At 48.7% G+C, this 21,854-nt stretch overlaps 1 protein-coding gene across 5 annotated transcripts in view; it reads left to right on the top strand.

The window, feature by feature from the left end:
* AGL (amylo-alpha-1,6-glucosidase and 4-alpha-glucanotransferase) overlaps positions 1 to 21,854 on the top strand; it is a 64,554-nt gene that overhangs the window by 31,832 nt on the left and 10,868 nt on the right. For all 5 annotated transcript variants that reach the window (XM_078885219.1, XM_078885223.1, XM_078885234.1 and 2 more), the window contains 18 exons: positions 3,257 to 3,438; positions 3,938 to 4,049; positions 5,751 to 5,877; positions 6,147 to 6,246; positions 7,238 to 7,335; positions 8,342 to 8,484; positions 9,088 to 9,275; positions 10,018 to 10,141; positions 11,602 to 11,765; positions 12,444 to 12,545; positions 15,356 to 15,511; positions 15,954 to 16,104; positions 16,527 to 16,651; positions 17,977 to 18,089; positions 19,024 to 19,161; positions 20,135 to 20,265; positions 20,690 to 20,826; positions 21,202 to 21,335. In XM_078885219.1, coding sequence (XP_078741345.1) covers positions 3,257 to 3,438; positions 3,938 to 4,049; positions 5,751 to 5,877; positions 6,147 to 6,246; positions 7,238 to 7,335; positions 8,342 to 8,484; positions 9,088 to 9,275; positions 10,018 to 10,141; positions 11,602 to 11,765; positions 12,444 to 12,545; positions 15,356 to 15,511; positions 15,954 to 16,104; positions 16,527 to 16,651; positions 17,977 to 18,089; positions 19,024 to 19,161; positions 20,135 to 20,265; positions 20,690 to 20,826; positions 21,202 to 21,335 — 2,425 coding nt within the window. The remainder of the gene's footprint in view (positions 1 to 3,256; positions 3,439 to 3,937; positions 4,050 to 5,750; positions 5,878 to 6,146; positions 6,247 to 7,237; positions 7,336 to 8,341; positions 8,485 to 9,087; positions 9,276 to 10,017; positions 10,142 to 11,601; positions 11,766 to 12,443; positions 12,546 to 15,355; positions 15,512 to 15,953; positions 16,105 to 16,526; positions 16,652 to 17,976; positions 18,090 to 19,023; positions 19,162 to 20,134; positions 20,266 to 20,689; positions 20,827 to 21,201; positions 21,336 to 21,854) is intronic.

The following is a 21,854-nucleotide window of genomic DNA, read 5'->3' as shown; positions in this document are numbered from 1 at the left end:
TAAATGAGAGCAAAAGGGAGGAGAGGGGAAGGCACGGGGATGAGCAGGGAGAGATGGCGACATGGCGGGGAGGGGGGAGAAGCGGGAAGGGGAGAACAAAGCAGGAGGAGAAGACACAGGAAGGAGATGTGGACACGTGGGAAGAGACGGGGAGACGGAGAGGGGAGACACGGCGAGAGAGACTCGATGGTGAGCAGAGAGGAGAAAATAGTGGGGGAGACGCAGGGCGGAGGGGGCGCACGTAGCGGAAGGTAGGCAAACGGAGTAGAAGAGACCCATGGGGAGAGAGGAGGCACAGGAGGAGGGAGAGAAGCAGAGAAGCAGAGATACGTGAAGTAGAAGACATGAGAAAACGAGAGATGCATGGAGAAAGGGAGACAAAGAGAGACACAGGAATTAGAAGGGCGACGAGGAGAGGAGAAAGGTGTCAAGGAGAGGAGCAGGGAGACATGGGGAAGCATGTGGAGGTGTGGATACGTGGAGGGAGAGGGGAGGCACAGAGAGAAGCGAAGAGAAAATTTAGACACATTAGAGACATGGTTTGAAGACTGACATTTGCGAAGCACCTGAGATTTGACCCACGATTTAAAATAGCCGTGAAAATGTCACTCTAGACTATGCTTGAGCTAAAATTACCAGCGTTTAAAGATAGCACGGATCTGTGAGAGGGCGTGCGTGCGTGCGCGGCTGCGTCTGTGTGTGAGTGCGTAGTGTGTGAAGTTGCTAGAGTGTGTGTGGATGTATGAGTGCACTGTATTTGCGTGCAAGTATCTGGCTGTGCTTGTCTGCATGCATGGATGTCTTGTGTACGTGTGAGCACTTGTGTGTGTGTGTGTGAGAGTGTCTTTGTGTGCAGCGCTTAGTGCGTTGCGCTACAAACTCGGCTACATGAATTCGATTCCTGCTCACGGCCAACATCAGCGACAAATACCTGAATCAGTCTGGGGCCTTCCCTAGGTCGTCTCAGCCTTAAATTAGTACCTAATACTGTGTGTAAAGACATCACCACTTGGTGGGGGGTACAAAAGTCAGCTGAGCGGGGTTCTAGCCACACCACCCTCTCACGTTCCATGTTGGCCTTTATTGTTGCCCGCTAACAGCACTTTCCACAACAGTCCGTGTAGGCTATTGCAGGGGATCTTTTTCTATATCTTTGTGTAAGTTTGTCTGTTTGTCCGTGCATATGTACCTTACTTGATGTGCCCCTGGCCGTTTTTCTATTCGCTTTTAATGCTGCTACAATGCGTGCATGTGAAGAAAACGTGGGGGCAGCATTGGGCAGACTGGAATAATGTGAACAGTGCCCCCTTCTTGGTTCTTTCGGTAAAGTCACGTAGAAGGGAAATAATAAAATAAGAAAAATAATGTTTATCTTATATAAAAATAAAAATGTTTATAAATTTATTATATGAGAATATTTTTTTATTATTTTATTATTTCCCTTCTACGTGACTTTACCGAAAGAATCAAGAAGATGAATCCCTGCAGTCACGAAAGCTTTAAATCGAAAAGTGCCCCCTTAGTTAGGCATAAGAACTCCAGCGTGTGGTGCAGCAGCAGGAGGTGGAACTTCACGCCTATCTCTGTATCGGACACGTGCGGGTGACTAGGGAAATAGCTGGCAGTGCTGTTAGTGGTGCCACAGGCAACTGGTGGAATTTTGAAATTGATAATGATGATAATGTAAATGATTTATGAATAAATGGCACACACACATGCTCGTTAAAAAGCGTGAGTGCACACAAACATAAATGAGTTTGGTGAATACTCTTAGGTTCGGTAAAGTCACGTAGGTAAAAAATAAAAATAAATAATAAAAATAAAAGAAATAATAATAGAAATAAAATAATAAATCTATTATTTTTTTCCTTTTTTACCTACGTGACTTTACCGAAAAAAACCTAAGAGTATGAATCCTTGCAGTCACGAAAGCTTCAAATCTAGAGTTTGGCGAACTTACACTGGGTACTTGAGCTCACTGCAGAAGCACTCACGAGTAAGAGCGAGTCAGCACAACACAAGCTATTTACTTAAGCGCTGCAGTTACACCTTGTTAAGCACTTTGGTAAGCATTGGCAATTGTACGCACTGTTAGGAGGGAGGTGTGGAAGGGGAGCGGAGAGACGCAAAGTAAAACGGAGACGGAGGAAGAAAGGAGAAGCATGGGGATGGTTTTTTGGAGCACAAGTTAGCGCTTGCGTAAATATAAGCATTGCGATTTAAAGCTTTCGTGACTGCAGGGATTCATCTTCTTGGTTCTTTCGGTAAAGTCACGTAGAAGGGAAGTAATAAAATAATAAAAATAAAACTTAATAAAATAATTCTCACGACGTTTCGGCCACAACGCAACCAACCGTTCAGACGCTGTCTCCACGACAGACCTGGTTTTCACCTGAGGACGGCTGCTTGCGTTGTGGCCGAAACGTCGTGAGAATTATTTTATTATGTTTTATTTTTATTATTTTATTACTTCCCTTCTACGTGACTTTACCGAAAGAACCAAGAAGATATAAGCATTGCCTCAAGCATTAGTAACTAGTAATCATTATAGAAACACTATTAATATTACATGTTAGTATTGGTGACATCAATATAGTAATAAAAAGTAGCGGGCTCTCTTTCACAAACATTAGTGAGCTTGTTCGTGTGCACAATGGCTGGCAGGAATTCATTGGTACCAAGTAGAGCGAGCACGTGCAAGGCGCATCGAACCCGACAACCCGAGTTCGATGCCCGCTCACAGCCAACACCAGTGACGATTATTTGAACTGGTTCTGGGCTTCCCCTAGGTCGACTCAGCCTCAAATCAGTACCCGGTGTGGTGTGGAAACATCACCACTGGGGAGATAAAGGCGGCCGAGCGTTGTGCTGGCCACCCACCTCCTCGTGTGCCGTGCCGGCTTTCATAGGTGCTCGTTAACAGCACTTCACAGTCTGCTAAAGGCTATTTGGGAGTTTTTTTGTTTGTCATTCTTGCAGTATTTCTTCCTCTCCCGGTGTCGCTCCCTCTCCATTGCCCTATCTCTCTCATTATTATTGTGTCAGGCTCTTAGCCCCTAAGACAGTGCCATGGAGGAACCTGGGTTCCAGCCCTGGGTCTGAGTGTCTTATTTTCTGAGTGTGTGTCTCTCTCAGAAGATTCATCATGACTGTGTAAGGCTTGCAGCCCCTAAGACAGTGCTGTAGACGGTGCTAGGTTCAAGCCCCCTCTCTGGGTTTCTCTCTCTCTGCTCCTCCTCTTCCTCTCCGCCCTCAGCCAGTAACAGTGACTGGATCCAAGATCATCCGGAGTGCGGATACAACCTTTTAAACTCCCCACACCTGCGCCCGGCCTTTGTGCTGGACCGCGCGCTCTGGCACCTCTCCGTCGAGGTGGCCGCCGGGGCCTGGACCAGGAAAGGCCTGCCGCCCTCCATCACCACCGATGCACACCTGCATGTGAGTGCGGCCCTCATAACGGTCGCGTCGTCATGCTCATAATGGCCGAGTCGAGATGGCATCAGTGGAGGCGATGAGAGGCCGGGGTTTGAGCCATGGGCCTGGATTTTGTGTGTGTGTCCCTGTGTTTTTCTGTCTGGGTTCATAATGGCCATGTCAGGTTCATAGAGGTCGGTTTCAGGAGACACTGAGGCAGCACTGTTGAAGAACTGGGTTTAAACAATAGGTCTGCGTGCTGCTACTGATGATGGTGTTGATTATTTTAGTGATTATGACGATGATGGTAATATTGTTGATGGTAGTGATGGTGTTGATAATTTTTTTGTGATGTTAGTTTTTGTGATGATTACGATGATCCTAGTATGTATTGATGATGTTGACAGTGTGTTGAAGGGAAGGGGTTGTTGATGGTGGTTGGTGAGACGATTTTTTTGGTGATAGTATTCATGGTGACGATGATGACAATGATGATGGTGTTGATGGTGTTGGTGGTATGTAGGCCATACGGGAGGTAATCTACGAGGACGTGTATCCGCGGATTAAGCTGTGGGAATTTTTCCAAGTCGACTACACCACTGCACTGGAGGCATTCGCCAAGAAAATCAGCGCAGGTAACTTCACCATAACCATCAGTACCATGGTTTCCACCATTACCATCGTGACCATGCACACCACCATTTACAAGTTTTCACAGAAGGGGGCGGCAACAATTGCTTTGTTTAATCCCAATTGAGTATTGAGTAATTTGCGGCATAAGTTTAGAATTTGGTAAAGTTTGGACCCTGATGCCAGCACACAAGGGCCCACTCTTGCAAATTACGTCACAGGATATTCTAACATCTGCTGTGCAGCGTAGCTCTGTTATGGTTAACACACCCCGGGCAGTTGCCGGATTCGAACCGTGAACGTCTGCAACAGGCGCCCCGTGGTGATGCTTGCACCTTCCCGTCAACTGGTGCCGTGGTAGCGAATGTTAACTACCTTGCCTGGTCTATAGGAGGTCGTGGGTTTGATCCTGATCCTGACGCCTCTATATTTGGAGTTTGCGATGTCTCTCTCCTGGTGGTCGTGTGGATTTTTCTCCGGGTCCTCTGGTTTTTCCCTCGATATTTAGAATCAACAGCTACACACCCGGGCTGTGTTGTCCTGGGCTATCCAACATGATGTAATGCTTTGTTAATGATAAATAAAGATGTTCACGTAATAGCGAGGCAGGTGCTACCATAGCGCTCTAAAGACATCACTGCATTTACGTTGCGTTAAAACTCATGAGAGTTACGCTGCAGTGAGCCATGATGATGCGGTGAGCTGTAATTTAAAAAAAAAATCATTAATGAAGCTTGAAACTCCTCGTTGGAGAGCCTAGCTATGAATCTACAGAAGCTGTGTGCCATGTTTGGGCTTCATCTTCCTTTAAATACTTCACAGCCACAATCTACTGCTGGATGCAGGCTGGTTATGGCGGTGTTTTACCGTACTTCACCGTGCTGGTCAGCGCGGGTTACAGTAAAGGGGATGGGCCCAGGACCGGTTCAGATACCCCTCGCCATTGACGTTAGCCATGGCCGGTAATTGAACTTGGATCGCCGGACTCAAGGGTGTAGCACATTAACCACTGTGCCACCAGCTTTAAAAACAATGTGCGCTTGTAAAAATGAATAAATAAATAACGTTATCACTCGCCCCACAAACTTGTTTAATTGGTTCCCAGAGCGAGCACCGCTATTTCTATTATGAAAACCCCCAAGTGTGCCGCAGGCACTGTGCCCCGACCTACATTGGCTCAGCATGGCCGACTGCCAGCGTGCGCCGTGCGCGGTGACGTTGGCTGCAGTGCCGGCTCCCACAATGCACCATGTGTCTCGATGTCGTCACGTCAACAGGTGATGTTTGACCGATCTCCTCGTGCCGTGGTCGCGAGATGTTAACTTCCTCGCCTGGTATGCAGGAGGTCGTGGGTTCGATCCTGACCCTGAGAAATGTTAACTATCCTGCCGAGTATACAAGAGGTCGTGGGTTCGATTCCGACCCTGACGCCTGTATATTTGGGAGTTTGTATGTTCTCCCCATGGTTGCGCGGATCTTTCTCCGGATCCTCAGGATTTTTCCTCCACATTTAGAATCAACATGCACTTAGAGTATTTGTCTGTTGTAAATTGCCACGTGATAAGCCACTTCATTGGGCTCTCATTTGTGGCCAGCTCGCTTTTGAAAAAGAGATATATAGCTCAGTGGGCCTTTCCTGGTAATATAAAAAATTGTTTGTAGTTTGTAGTTTAACTGACACTGCCCTGTTCCCTGCCCGCTATCAGACAAGGGCATGAAGGCGGGTGGAGATCATTCTGCGGAGGAGCTGAAGATCATCCAGGACCCTGCGTTCCGCCGCCTCAGCTGCACAGTCGACCTCAACCTGGCGCTCAAACTCTGCCCTCGGAGAAGGTCAGGGGGGTCAACTTCTCAATGGGTCATCAGATCAAATATCAAACACGTCTCAATTGAGGTTGTTTTCTAAGAACGGAAATCTTGATTGAGAAGATTGATTTAAATTACCCTGGTAATATTAATGATGATGTTGATGCGATGCTCATGTTGATGTAGGCGATGAAAACTGGTCGGAAAATAATGATGTAATTTTTGTAATTATGGTGTTGATTGTGATGCTGATGTTAATTATCATGATGATGGTGGTGTTGATTTTTTTATGACAGTGATGGTACTGTGAGTGATGACGGATGCCGTTGGCTGAGATCTCGCCTCGAGGCATTGAACTCTGAGGCTCGGATTCTCGTGGAAAATCATCAAGCACAGGTGACCCTCTCCCTCCCTACCTCTCCATGTCTCTCTCGAATTCTCCCTCTCTGACGCTCCTCCGTCTTTCCCTGCGGGTTTAACGACACATTTATATATTTATACTCTTTGGTTTTTTCGGTAAAGTCACGTAGGTAAACATTTTTTATAAATTAAATCACGACGTTTCGGGTGCAACACAAGCGTCCTTCTTCAGGTGGGGACAACTTAGCGAAAGCACTCCACTTAAGTCACTTAGCGAAAGCACACCGCTTAAGTCACATAAGCGGTGTGCTTTTCGCTAAGTTGTCCCACCTGAAGAAGGACACTTGTGTTGCGCCCGAAACGTCGTGATTTAATTTATTTTAATGTTTTACCTACGTGACCTTCCCGAAAAAAAGCAAAGAGTATGAATCCTTGCAGTCACGAAAACTTGTTAGAACAACTGGTGACGTTGCTCAACCATTTCCACTCTCTGACACAAATCTGTAGCTTTGGGAATTGTAATAAAAATACTCAAGTGACTTTCTTACGCACTTCAGAATTGGTATTGCGGCGGGACTGCCGTGTAGTTTTAGTCAACGCAGCTGCCGTGCCGGTGTCACTTCCCGAGTTGGATTCCTGGTCACGGCTAACGTCAGCGGCCAGTGGTGTCTAAATAGGTCCTGGCGTCTCCCCTAGGTCGACTCGGCCTTAAATAAGTACCTGGTGCAGTGTGTAAACCTCAGCACTGTGGAGACAAAGCCAGCCGGGCATGGTCCTGACCACACCACCGCCTCGTGCTCCATGCCTATCTTCATATGTCCTGGCTATACTGGGGGGGTGGGGGTCTGTGTCTTTGTCTTTTCCATGGGCATGCATTATGCGTGTGCGTGTTTACATGAAGTGTATATATTGATGAGTGTGTGTGTATTGTCATCATTAGTTATGGTCTATCCACTGCTGAAGACATATGTACGTGTGTCTCTGTGTGTGTGTGCATGTTCGCATCCCTCCCCACCCTCCCGCCCAGGCGGTGAACTGCATCTTGGGAACCGTTCGGTACGAGCGAATTGCGGAGCAGGGCCCCAAGCTCGGAGCCATCACACGCAAGCACCCGCTCGTGACCCAGTGAGTCCCCTACTCGGCCTGCTCCTTGGCAGCCTCTTAACGAGCCCTCTACCCTGCCTCTCCCCCCCCCCACCGATCTTTTAATCAGCCGGTAAATCAACCCTTCAATCAGCCCTCTAATCAGTTCTTTAATTTATTCTTTATCCTGCTCTTTAACCATCACCATCAGCCAGTGATGATCTATCTGCTGCTGGATGAAGCTGTCGCCACCACCGCCATCCCTCGTGGCCCCCTCAATGCAATGATCTGTCCAGCACCTGGACACAAGGCGATCTCTTCGCTCCATCTCGGCCGGGGGACGTCTCACCTCGGGCATATTTCCGTCCTTCATCTGCCACTCCGTCATTCGTCTCGCCCGCCGGCCATCGTCCTACCCAAGCCACCACACTCACTTTGTTTAACAGTTAAACATTACCTCTTTATCCTTCGTATGTTCTCGTAATCCTGTCTCTCTGTGCAGTTCCAAGCATGCATCTCTCCCCCCCTGGCTTCTTTGCGCACTTTTCAAGTTTTCATTCCATTTTCTTTGGTGGTGCCCATGTGTTTCTGATCCACGTTGTATAAACCATCACGCAAACTCTGGTCATCCTCGCAGTGGCTCTTGGCGAGCCATTGAACCCTTTCAGGTGCTCTTCTGTGGCCGTTTGGAACGCACTTTGTTCCAATCATCGGAAGCCACTGGAGCCTTGCACTTAAATCATCTAGATTGAAAACTCATTTCTTGACAACTGATTTTTGTGCTTAGTTTGTTGTCCTTACCCTGCACCTCCGATCAGCCCGGTTGGCTATGCAAAGTGTGAAAGAAGTTCTACATACATTTATACATCAGGTGTTACCCACTGCCTCGTAAATTCCTTCTTTCGCCACGTTGTTGCGTTGGTTTTCATCCGACCCTCGTCAAATTCTAAAGTTGGAGGAGTGGCGCGGGGCAGCGCTAGTTTGGGTGTTTTTCGGAGGCACCTCGGTGGCTGCTGGAAATTCCACGTTCCTATGACCTGTGCTGCAGATACTTCATGTTCCCGATGAAGGACGAGTTTCTGCTGGGGGAGGAGGAGGAGATGATGTTCGACCCCAAAAAATCGTGCCGCTTCCTCGCCTTCAACGGCTGGGTCATGGGCGACGACCCCCTCCGCAACTTTGCTGAGCCAGGTAAGGGGAGACAAGAAAGACAAAGATCCCCTGCATAGCCTCAAACAGACTGTTAGAGCACGTGCTGTTAGCGAGCACCTATGAATGCCAGCATGGCACATGAGGGGGTGGGTGGGCCAACACCGTGCATGGCCACCTTTGTCTCCTGAGTGGAGAAGTTTACACACCGCACCACGTACTCATTTGAGGCTGAATCGACCTAGGGGAGGCCCAGGACTGGTTCAGATAATCGTCAGTAATTTTGGCCATGAGCGGGAATCGAACCAGGATAGCCAAGTTCGTAGCGCAGTGCGTTAATCCGCTATGCTACAGACAAGACGGATAAACCGAAAGACAGACGGACATGAGTGTGGACCCACTCAGGTATTTTGCTAAACCAGGTAAGCAGAGAGACAAAAATAGATAAACACACTGATAGACACACGGGCAGACAGGAAGATGAACAGACACAGACAGAGACACAGACTGATCGTCTGCACACAAACGAACAGACCACCCTACATCTCCTTTCTCTTCACTGTATCTCCATTCTCCCCCCCCCCCCCGTGCATCCCTCATCCTCCCCTTGTGTCCCTCCTCTTGCCGCGGGTCCGTCACCCCCAGGCTCTAACGTGTACATCAGACGGGAGCTTGTCTGCTGGGGTGACAGCGTGAAGCTGCGCTACGGACGCGGCCCCAGCGACTGCCCCTTCCTGTGGGCACACATGCGCGCGTACACGGAGCTCACGGCCAAAATCTTCCATGGCATGAGGCTCGACAACTGCCACTCGACACCCCTACATGTCGCAGAGGTGAGGGGGAGCAAGGAGGCGCAGGGAGGACCAGGGACGCATGGGGGAAGAGGAAGCGAGTAGGAGAAGAGAGGTGAATAGAGATACAGGGAGGTGGAGGTAAACAGGGAGGTGAAGTGACACACAGGGAATTGAATGGATACATTAGGAGCAGAAAGAGAGAAGGGAGTTGAATGAAGACATAATGACGAGGTGGGAGGCAGGCAAGAATGAGGAGAGTGGGGAGGGGTTATCCAAGGCAGTGAAGGTAAACATTTAGAGAAGGGAGAAATGGAGAGGAAAAGGGGACCCAAGAAAGAAGGAGACATGGGAAGGAGGAGGGAGACATGAAGAAGTGATGGGAGAAACTGACTAGAACAGAGACATGAAGAGAATTGATACATAGGGAGTAGGAGGGAGACGGAGAGGTGAAGCGATGGACGAGGGAGATAGGGGGAAGAGGAAGAGGCATCCAGAGAAAAGCAACATAAGGAGGAGAAATTATGAGCATGGCAAAAGACTATAAAAGAGAAGCAGAGACACAAGGAGGTGAAAGGAAATGCATGGAGGCAAAGGAAGACACGGAGTGTAGAAGGGAGGTACATTTATCTAAATGTGTTGTTCTTACGTCTCAGTGTATAATGGATGTATGCTGAGACTTTGACCCTACCCGTTTCCCCATGTGTCTGCACGTGTCTCCGCGCTTGTCTCCTCGTGTCTTCTTGTGTCTCACCATGTCTCCCCACGTCTGTGTGCGACTCAGTACATGATGGACGCGGCCCGCACCGTCCGCTCGGACCTCTTCCTCCTGGCCGAGCTCTTCACCGGCAGTGAGGACCTCGATAACGTCTTCGTCACGAGACTCGGCATCACATCCCTTGTCCGAGGTGAAGGGACACACGGGGAGGGGGAGGGACACACGTGGGGGAGGAGAGACACGCGGGGAGGGGGAGAGACGCACGTGGGGGAGGGGGAGGAGAGACACGCGGGGAGGGGGAGAGACATGTGGGGGAGGACGAGGGACACACGTGGGGGAGGAGGGACACACGGAGATCCATACTCTCTGGGTTTTTCGGTAAAGTCACGTAGATAGTTCTAGATTTGAAGCTTTCGTGACTGCAAGGATTCATACTCTTAGGTTTTTTTTTTTGGTAAAGTCACGTAGGTAAAAAAAAGTGAATAAAAGTACAATAAAAATCACGACGTTTCGGAGGCAACACAAGCTTCTGTCTTCAGGTGGAACCATCACAGCACGATTGCTTACTTGATACAGCAAGCGTGCTGTGACGGTTCCACCTGAAGACGGAAGCTTGTGTTGCCTCCGAAACGTCGTGATTTCTAATCAACTTTAATTAATTTATTTTTTATTTTTTACTCACGTAGATAGGTTCAAAGAAAATAATAAACCTATCTACGTGACTTCACCGAAAGACTCAGAGAGTATGAATCCCTGCAGTCACGAAAGCTTTAAGTCAAGACACAAGGGGAGGTGAAGGGACACTCGGGCAGGAGGGGGGGGCACATGGGGGAGGAAGGACAAACATGGGAGGGAGGAGGGACACATGGAGAGGAGGAGGAGGGAAACACAGGAGAGGAGAAAGGTGACACTGGGAGAATAATGGAGACGTGGGAAGGTGAATGGCAACACGGTAAGGTAAAGAGAGACACAAGGAGGAGTAAGGGAAGCATGTGGAGAAGGGAGACAATGGACGACTAATGAAGATTAAGCGAGATACTTGTAGGAGACAGAAAGTTAAAGGGGGACACGGCGAGGTAACCGTGAACACAAATTCATGGGAGATGAGATGTGAATGACAAAAGGAATGACAAAAGGAAAGACAAAAGGAATGTAGGACAACTCGGCATGTCAAAGGACTCTTGGGCAAGTGAGAGATGCGGGGGAGGTTATCGGCCAGGCTGAGAGACACGCGGAGGAGAGGGGAGCCCCGTGGACTTTAACGGTGCCACCGTTACGCGAGTCACTGAGATGCCTCTTCTTGGTTCTTTCGGTAAAGTCACGTAGAATGGAAATAATAAAATAATAAAAATCAAACATAATAAAATAATTCTCACGACGTTTCGGCCACAACGCAAGCAGCCGTCCTCAGGTGAAGAACAGGTCTGTCGAGAAGACAGCGTCTGAATGACACACCCCAGGCTTGGAGCGTATATTTAAGCTGGGATGGAGGGGGGAAGAGCGCCTTGACAAAAGAATGTGCATATCAAAAGGAATTTAGCATATTTATGGGAAATGCAGATATGCGATTGGTACTACTTGTGAAATGCGTAGGAGGTGGGCGGGGGGTTTTAAACTCATGTTATGCCCGTGCATTATGTGTCGACACAGAGGCCTTGAGCGCCGGCAACAGCCACGAGGAGGGCCGCCTCGTCTACCGCTACGGCGGCGACCCCGTGGGTTCCTTCATCCAGCCGGGGTTCCGCCCGCTCACCCCCGGCATTGCCCACGCCGTCTTCATGGACATCACCCACGACAACGAGTGCCCCATCCAGGTGCCCGGGCTCCCACGTCCCTCCAGCCAGACCAAGACCGGGATTCGGGGTCAGAGTCTCCATTGAGACTTTTCTATGAGACTGAGACTGAATTTCGATTTAAAGCTTTCGTGACTGCAGGGATTCATCTTCTTGGTTCTTTCGGTAAAGTCACGTAGAATGGAAATAATAAAATAATACAAATAAAACATTATTAAATTATTCTCGCGACATTTCGGCCACAACGCAAGCAGCCGTCCTCAGGTGGAGAACAGGTCTGTCGAGAAGACAGACAGACTCTGACAGACTCTGTCTTCTCGACAGACCTGTTCTCCACCTGAGGACGGCTGCTTGCGTTGTGGCCGAAACGTCGTGAGAATTATTTTATTATGTTTTATTTTTATTATTTTATTATTTCCATTCTACGTGACTTTACCAAAAGAACCAAGAAGAAGACTCAGACTGGGCTGAAATGTCAGTCTTTTTGAGACTCTTAAAAACCAGGTTTCATCATCAGTCGTTATTGAGACTCCCAGGCTTAAATATTGGAGTCTTGATTTGGACGTGTCACCATATGTATGTCCTTATGTGTCTCCTCGTATCTTCCTGTGTGCCCATGTGTAACCCCTTGTGTCCTTCCCTGCTCCGGTGTATCCCCACGTGTCCCCGTGCGCGTCCCCGTGCGCGTCTGCGACACAGCTGCGCTCCGTCTACGACTCGTTTGCCAGCGCTGCCATTGTCGCCATGGCCAACTGTGCCACTGGGAGCACGAGGGGCTACGACGAGCTGATCCCCCACCAGGTGAGCGAGTGGGCAGCACAGCAAGTAGGATGTTGCCTACGAGCATCTGCCTGTGTCAAACGTACTCTTAGTTCTTTCGCTAAAGTCACGTAGGTAAAAAATGAAATAAAAATTAATAAAAATAAAATCATAAAAATCACGACGTTTCGGAGGCAACACCAGTCTCCGTCATCAGGTGGGACCGTATCAGAGACTTGTGTTGCCTCCGAAACGTCGTTATTTTTTATTATTTTATTTTTATAAATTTTAATTTCATTTTTTACCTATGTGACTTTACCGAAAGAACTAAGAGTATGAATCCTTGCAGTCACGAAAGCTTCAAATCTAGAATGTGTCAAACGTGTTTTCCCCTCTTGCTATACACGGTGGGCTTTCTCCGAGCACTCCCGATTGCTCCCACAGGGAACGGAGAGAGACGGTGCTCTGCTTTCATTCATGTCAAGTTGCTGCTTCGTTGAACTTGTATGTCAACTAACTAAAATGTCGTGGTATATAAACGAACTCGAAGCTAACTTAACACGTAGGCTTTCTCGACCAATATCATCCATAAGAGGGTTTTTTTGGGTTAGATCGCGTAAATATATAAATGTGTCGTTAAAACCCGCCACCACCCGACACAGCCAACTAGTAAGGGTTGTCACGTAAACAGAACGTGGCCAATTCGTCACTAGTACAGCACTAACCGGTGTGTTGGAGAGCCAAGCCACAACTTTTACAATCTGAGTACCACGTTTCGCCAGTAATTACAACTAGCTTCATCAGGCAACAGCAAGATTTGGCTGTGCTGTACTAGGGACGAATTGGCACGTTCTGTTTACGTGACAACCCTGACTAGTTGGCTGTGTCGGTGGTGGAGGGTTTAACGACACATTTATATATTTATGCGATCTAACCCCAAAAAAACACTATTATGTTTCGATTTAAAGCTTTCGTGACTGCAGGGATTCATCTTCTTTCTAGATTTTAAGCTTTCGTGACTGCAAGGAATCATATTCTTAGGTTTTTTCGGTAAAGTCACGTAGGTAAAACATCAAAATTAATGAAAATAAAATAAAACAAAAATCACGACGTTTCGGAGGCAACACAAGTCTCCGTCATCAGGTGGGACCGTCACAGCCGAATTAGCTGCATCAAGTGAGGCAATGATTCAAGAAGTAATCCCTTATAAGCAAGTTGAAGGGGGGAGGAGAAGGGGGGGGGACCTCATCAGAATGTGGTAGCCAATGAAAAACAATGGACTACGGCTTGGACGAGGTTGCTGCTGTACACGCCAACACAATGGACAGAGAGGGGGGAGGGGAGGTATGATACACATGATAGACAAAAGAACGAAAATGCCCATGTTTATACCAATGCTGGCTGAACAATGAAGAGAGCACTGCCAAAAAATAACTGGGGATGTTAACACTCGGTAAAGTAAAGTAAAATAGTGCCTGTCAAATAAGATGGTCCAAAAAAGTGTAATTAAGTCTTTTCCGAGACCAAGGTTCTCTGCAAACCTCCCGGCTACCATCAAAGGTTTGTACACGAAGCCATACAAATATACAAACACAGACATAATTTCAACCGTGATGATGGGTACAAACTTAGTAATCATTGGAAAGATGTTATCAACCACGCAAAAAAGACTTAATTACACTTTTTTGGACCATCTTATTTGACAGGCACTATTTTACTTTACTTTACCGAGTGTTAACATCCCCAGTTATTTTTTGGCAGTGCTCTCTTCATTGTTCAGCCAGCATTGGTATAAACATGGGCATTTTCGTTCTTTTGTCTATCATGTGTATCAGACCTCCCCTCCCCCCTCTCTGTCCATTGTGTTGGCGTGTACAGCAGCAACCTCGTCCAAGCCGTAGTCCATTGTTTTTCATTGGCTACCACATTCTGATGAGCTCCCCCCCCTTCTCCTCCCCCCTTCAACTTGCTTATAAGGGATTACTTCTTGAATCATTGCCTCACTTGATGCAGCTAATTCGGCTGTGACGGTCCCACCTGATGACGGAGACTTGTGTTGCCTCCGAAACGTCGTGATTTTTGTTTTATTTTATTTTCATTAATTTTGATGTTTTACCTACGTGACTTTACCGAAAAAACCTAAGAATATTCATCTTCTTGGTTCTTTCGGTAAAGTCACGTAGAAGGGAAATACGTGACTTTACCGAAAGAACCAAGAAGAACACTATTATGTATCAAAGCTAACTTATAGCATCGTTGTACATACATACATAAACTAACAGCTTTATTTCAACTCTCACTGAGATCAGAAGATCGCCCATCTGCGGGAACCGTTGCGTTTCGCAGAGACGACGTCGTATATAGTCTCGGCTGGGCGGGTTGGTGGACTCACTGAACAGCAATGAGTTGTCAATGTTTGAAAATGTTTGAATACGCGCTACGGGTAAAAATGTCGATTGAGTTTTCTGATTGAATCAGAATCAGAATATTTATTCATATTGGAGGAATCCGATGAACTATAAAGTTCATGATTGTCCCTGGGCACGTCCAACATGGCCATTGTGAACCTGCCCGAGATACGCACATATGTGTGTTTGTAGGGAGCGGTGGCTCAGTGGTGAGTACGCTGCACTACAAACCCGGTGACCTGAGTTTGATTCTCGCTCACGGCTGATATTGGCGGCGAAGATATGAACCGGATCCTGGGATAAGGCAGCGGGCGTGACGCTGGCCACCCACCCACCCCCTAGTTTGTTGTGCCGGCCTTCATAGATTATTGCGAACAGCACTTGCTTCTACAGTATGTTAAAGCTGTACGGGTGGTCATTGTCTTCGTTGCGTGGTGAGTGCAGGTGTCGGTGGTGTCGGAGGAGCGGCTGTACGCGTCGTGGGAGGCCGGGTGTGACCCCTGCTCCCCTGGGACTGTGGGCTTTCACTCGGGGATCCTGGCTGGGAAGCTGGCTCTGAATCAGCTACACAACCAGCTCGGGCTTCACAGCTTCTCCCAGGTACTGCGCGCGCTCAGCCACTGCGTGCAGTGTGTTCATGGCCCCTGTGAACGTCCAACACTGGGTGAAGGGCTTCCCATGCCTGGACTTCCTGTGGTAAGGGAGTTCCATCCGGACAACTGGGGATAGCCAATGGAGAATGAGCGACCTCTCGGAGAAAATGTGGATTGGGGGCTTAAGTTTCAAACAACACGCAAACACACGTCAAGAGCGCACGCACGCGCAGCCGCTGTGGATTACGCAGAAACCATCGGCCTTCTCCTCTCCGTATCTGTCCCCATGTGTCTCCCTCTCCTCCTCCCCGTGTGTCTTCGTGTCTCTTCTACCCCTCCCCATGTGTCTCCCTGTTCTCCTCAACGTGTGTCTTCGTGTCTCTCCTTCCCCTCCCCATGTGTCTCCCCCTCATCCTCCTCCACGTGTGTCCGCGTGTCTCCTCCCCCAGGTATACGTAGACCAGGTGGATGCGGACATCGTTTCGGTGACGCGGCACTGTCCGCACACGCACCAGTCGGTGGTGTCAGTGGCGCGCACGGCGTTCCGCGACCCTGAGAGTGCGCACTACCCCCGCGACGTGCCCTCCATGTGCATCCCGGGTGAGCCACCCTGCTCCTCTGTATGATGACAATGATGATCATGATTATGGTGTTTATGTGAATAATGATAATGATGATGGTGATTGTGGTGGTGATAGTAAGGATGGTGATGATGATGATGATAATTATCGTGGTGCTAATGGTCATGTTGATATTGATTGTGGTGACAATAATGTTGGTGTTATTGTGTTCATAATGGTACTGCTGCTGTTGAGGCTGCTGTTTATGATGTGTTGCTGCTGCAAATGGTCATGATTATGATATTGCTGCTGATGTCTATGATGCTGCTGCTTATGATTGTGCTGTAGATATTTATGATTATACTGCCGCTGATATTTATGCTACTGCTGCTTCTGTTGTCAACGACGGTGCTGCTGATACTGATGATGGCGTTGCCGGGTGGGGGGGGTTCCTGGGAGCAGGTAAGATCGAGGAGATCGTGCTGGAGGCTCGCACCGTCACTCGCAAGGGCTCCGAGTTCGTTAAGAGCAACAAATTCATCAATGGCCTCCTCCGCTACACGGTGGACATCACCCAGCACATCCAGGTGACGGCTCCACGGCACGGCGCACGAGGTCAGGGTCCTCGGTGCCCCGCAAGGAGACACAGATTGAGACGAGGGAGGTTAAATTTCGATTTAAAGCTTTCGTGACTGCAGGGATTCATCTTCTTGGTTCTTTCGGTAAAGTCACGTAGAATGGAAATAATAATTATGATGTTTTATTATTATTTTATTATTTCCATTCTACGTGACTTTACCAAAAGAACCAAGAAGATGAGGGAGGTTCTCCGGTGCTTTTCCAGTTGGTCTTTTAGGTCTTGCATTAGTCTCAAAAGTGCCTCTTTCCGACAAACCGGTTCTTCACCTGAGGACGGCTGCTTGCGTTGTGGCCGAAACGTCATGAGAATTGTATTTTATTATGTTTTATTTTTATTATTTCATTATTTCCCTTCTACGTGACTTTACCAAAAGAACCAAGAAGAGGTATAGGGAGGATCACAAGTAACTCGAGGTTCTTTAGTACATCGACTGGGTCATCCAAGTCTTTGATTAGGTCCATTGGTCCTTTATGCTCTTTGTGGAGGACTACAGGTTCCTTTGTAGATGTAGGCTATTCTCAAAGCCATCCAGCAGATCCAGGAGGACCTCATTGTTCTACAGGAAGTCGAGGATATATTCCTTGAGTGATCTAGAGACGTATAGGGCCCTCGGGAGTCCTTCAGTAGATCTAATGGCTCCTTAAGTTTTCTTTTCAGAGAACTTTATCCACTTTTGCCTCCTGGAGTATAACCAGCAGGCTCATAGTGGCCTCAAGGTCATCCAGGTACAATTGGATGTCCTCCAGTGGTCCAGGAGGTAAAGAATATCCACCAAAAGGTATAGGAGGGTCTCCAGGAGGTCTTTGTGTGTTCCAAGCTTGCTGCCTCCAGATATTCTACTGGGTTGCCATGACCACTTAACATGGCTCTCAATGGTTTTATTGGCTTCATTCATCTAAGATCTGCTGAAGCTACACGAACCAATCAGGAGCCCTCCGCTAAAAACCCCGCGTGAAGCCAGCGGCTCCAGGGAGCCCGCCACGGTGAGGTGGTGTCGCGTCGTGTAAATGCGCTTCGCCGAGACTCCGGACCGCGCTGCCTGCATCGCCGCCTTCATCCCGCACCTCCTATGAGCATGCTTGGCTACGTATGTGGGGAAAGGAATTCTACATACATGCAGGCTTCTGATTTGCCGTCATTCCGTAACCCGCCCTGAGGGTCGGTTGACATGTGGAGCGGATTATGAGAATGAATGATTACGTCATCATCGACATTATTTTATTTTGTAATTATGATTATCCCCCCCCTGACCCATGTCCCATGGGCGAGCAGCTCAAGGAGAGCGAGATGGTGGAGCTCTCCCAGGCTGGCTCGGGCAAGGGTGGCGCCTACGTGCAGGAGATAGAGTTCGTCACCTTCCCTCCCGGCAGCGTCATCGTTTTCAGGTTCGGTGGGGACACGGGGGGGGGTGGGGGTGGGGCGGGAACCTACAGGGAGTGGGAGACACAGCCGCGGGGAGACACGGAGAAAGAGATAGAGAGAAGCTTCGGAGTAGAGAGAGATTTACAAAGGAGGGAGGAGTGGAGGGGGGGGGGGGAAGGAGACAGACACAGGGAGGTATGGAGAGAGACAGAGAGACAGAGAGACGCGGGGAAAGAAACACATGGAGAGTACATGTTGCGGATTTACTCTCCAACACACTGGCGTGCTGAACTATTAACGAATTGGCATGTTTTGTTCACGTGACAGACCTTACTAATTGGCTGTGTCGCGTGGTGGTGGGATTAACGACACATTTATATTTACGCTCTCTAACCCAAAAAAAACCCCTCTATTATGGATAATATTAGTCGTGAAAGCCAACGTGTTAAACATGGAGAGTGACTGAAACTGTGAGACGTGAGGAGAGACACGGGGGAGACGTAGTGTGAGAGAGAGACATGGGGAAGAGAGAGAGGGAGACATAGATGCAGAGAAATATGGAGAGAGACACACACAGATATGGGGGAGAGGGAGACATATACGCAGGAAGATACAGTGAGGGAGAGAGAGAAACACAGGGAGAGCAGGTGCTAGAGGGAGAATCACCAAGAGAGAGATCGGTGGAGATAACAGAAACTTGGAGGGTGACAGAGGACACAGTCATTATGGAAGACAGAGAGAAAGCGAATCATAGATAGAGACATGAAGAGAAACCGGGAGACATGGAGAGAGAGAGACACACAGGGACAGTCACAAAGATAGAGAAACAGGGAGGGAGATACATGAGAATTCACATAGAGACATTGAGAGACGGAAAGAGAGTGTGTATACGAGTGTAATTGAACCTTACACCCCCCACCCCCCGACTCCTCACCTCTTACCCATCTCACCCTTCAGGGTGAGTCTGGACCCCGAGGCCCAGGCGGCCGTCTCGTCTCTGCGCGCTCACCTCGTGCAGTTCAGCCCGCACTTCCGCAAGGGGAGTTCCAGTCCCGTTGAAGGTCACCCACCCTTGACGGCCATGAACTTCAGCGCGTGAGTCTGCACATTGCACGTGAATGACTCCCACGGTGGCGAGATGTTAACTACCTCGTCTGGTATACGGGAGGTTGTGGGTTCGATCCCGACCCTGATACCTGTATATTTGGAGTTTGCATGTTCTCCCCATGATCACGTGTATTTTTCTCCGGGTCTTCCGGCTTCCCCCCCTCCCCCATATAAAAAAAAAACACTTTTGAAAAAGAGCTATGTAGCTCAGTGAGCCTTACCTAGTAAAATAAAACAGAGTTTATTTTTTTTAGTTTAGGGAGGTGCACGCAGAGTCCGTGTGGTTTCTGGTCTCCGCCACGCAAGTCTAAGGCTTTGCTAACAAGAACAAAAATACTTTAAAGCCACTTTCATGCGCGCTGCAGCAATGACACTATGACTTGACTAGGCACTTTTTAAAAACGTTTCTCAATTTCATTTCGATTCTGTGGTCGCTATCGGCATCCTGATGGCATGATGAGTGTGCCCCCCTCATATCAGAGATCTCTTTGATTGACCATTAGGGGACAACAACACAAACCCTAGCTGCCCTGCCAAAGTCAAACCCAATATTTGTAATTTCTCAGAGCTGGAAATTAGCCAAATCAAAACTGAAGCAAAACGAAAATGACGGTTTCTTGTGCACCGTTGTCTGGACTGAGACCATCATCAACGCACTACAGTCGAGCACCCAGTTTAATCACATGTGGTTGCCTGGATTTGAACCCAAGGTAGTCAGTAGTGCTATTTCAGCACTCTCACCTCTGAGCCATCTGGCCACCAGTCCCCCCCAAACCCCCCCCCCCTAATTGTAATTGAGTTGAATCTCAATCACGACTCCAGTCCTTAAGTCCAGATCTTCTGCAGCCGAGTCTCAGTCTCAGAGTCTTTGGTACCGAGACCCATCGTCGCGGAGCCAAGTTTCGATCTTACGAATGTTTTCCTGTCTCCCCTCCCCCATCTTCCCCGTGCACGTCTTAAGCCTCGTGTCTCAGCTGTCCCTGGCCGACATGAACATCCTCCTGTACCGCTGTGACGCCGAGGAGAAGGAGGATGGAGGCGGCGTCTACAACGTCCCCGGGATTGGGGGCCTCACCTACTCTGGCCTGCAAGGTTAGGGGGTGCAGATTTTTTATAATATATATGTCATGTTTTATATTGTGGTAAGCATGCGAGCGGAATAGGATAAGCAATTCGTATGTTTGGAATAGAAAGTGACGGGAAGGAAAGTCTTGAGTAGATGTATCAGGAAGAGTAAGTTGTGATGTGTGGACACTTGTGCAAAATTGGGTAGGGTTAGGTTTCCACGGTACCTGGCATTGGAGTTGCACCCAGAGGTCAGTAACCATTACCACTGTCATTGCCACTACCCACACGCTCACCACTAACAGCATCACGATCACTACCACCACTATCATTGCCATTACTGCTGCTGACGCCACCATCATCACCAATATTGCCTTCATCACCATTATCTTTATCACCACCACCATCACACTGTGTTAACGCTGCTCTCTATCTCTCCGTGTCCCCCCAGGCTTTATGTCCGTCCTGTCTGAGATTCGTTCGCGGAACGACCTCGGCCACCCATTCTGTGACAACCTCCGTGCGGGTGACTGGATGCTGGACTACATCAGTGGACGACTCCTGTCCAAGGACGGGCCCCTCGTCGAGGTGAATGAGCGGGCACTGATTGGTTCATCTGTGGCCAATCGGGAACTCCGATATTGACTGCCGCCCCCTTCTTCAGTGACCTTTGCCCTCTTGTTTCCCTGTGTTTCTGTGTATATCTCCATGTCACTGCACACTTCATGTCTCGCTGTGTGTCCCTGTGTGACTCTGCGTCACTATGTCTCTGCGTGTCTCAGGGTGTCCGTGTCTCACCTTGTCCCCCCCGTATTTTAAATTGAAAACTATTTTTTTTAAGAACTGCTTTTTGTGCGTAGTTTGTTATCCTTTCCCCGCACCTCCGACTAGCATGGTTAGCTATGTACGGTCGCCAACATACATAGTTACATGTCTCTGCGTGTCTCTGCGTGTCTCTGCTAGGTGGGACGCTGGTTCCAGTCGATGTTTGCGCTGCTGAGGAGGATCCCGCGGTACCTGGTCCCATGCTACTTTGACGCCATCATGCTGGGGGCCTACACCACAACGCTGGACATCGTGTGGGAGAAGATGTCTCCGTACGGATCACACAGATACTCGCACACAGAGACAAAGATCCCTCCACAGCCGAAACATTCTGTTGGGGAAAGGGCTGTTAGCGAGTAGCACATATAAAGGTCAGCACGGCTGACCTTCATATGTGCTACTCGCCAACACACATCAAGTACTCATTTGAAGCTGAGTCAGAAACGATTCGGATAATCTTCACTGGTGTTGGCCATGAGTGGCAATCGAACTCAGGTTGCCCGTGGTTCGTAACACAGCATGTTTAACACTCCGCCACCGCTCCCCATCCTGACATACAGACACTCACGCAGACACTCACTCACGCACACACTCACACACTCACACACTCACTCACACACTCACTCACACACTCACTCACACACTCACACACTCACTCACACACTCACTCACACACTCACGCAGACACTCACACACTCACCCACACACTCACGCAGACACTCACACACTCACTCACTCACTCACGCAGACACTCACACACTCACTCACACACTCACACACTCACTCACACA

The sequence above is a fragment of the Lampetra fluviatilis genome, chromosome 3 (assembly GCF_964198595.1).
Source record: "Lampetra fluviatilis chromosome 3, kcLamFluv1.1, whole genome shotgun sequence".
Classification (NCBI taxonomy): Eukaryota; Metazoa; Chordata; class Hyperoartia; order Petromyzontiformes; family Petromyzontidae; genus Lampetra; species Lampetra fluviatilis.
Note: the sequence above shows the minus strand (reverse complement) of the source record. Positions and strands in the feature narration are given on the sequence as shown.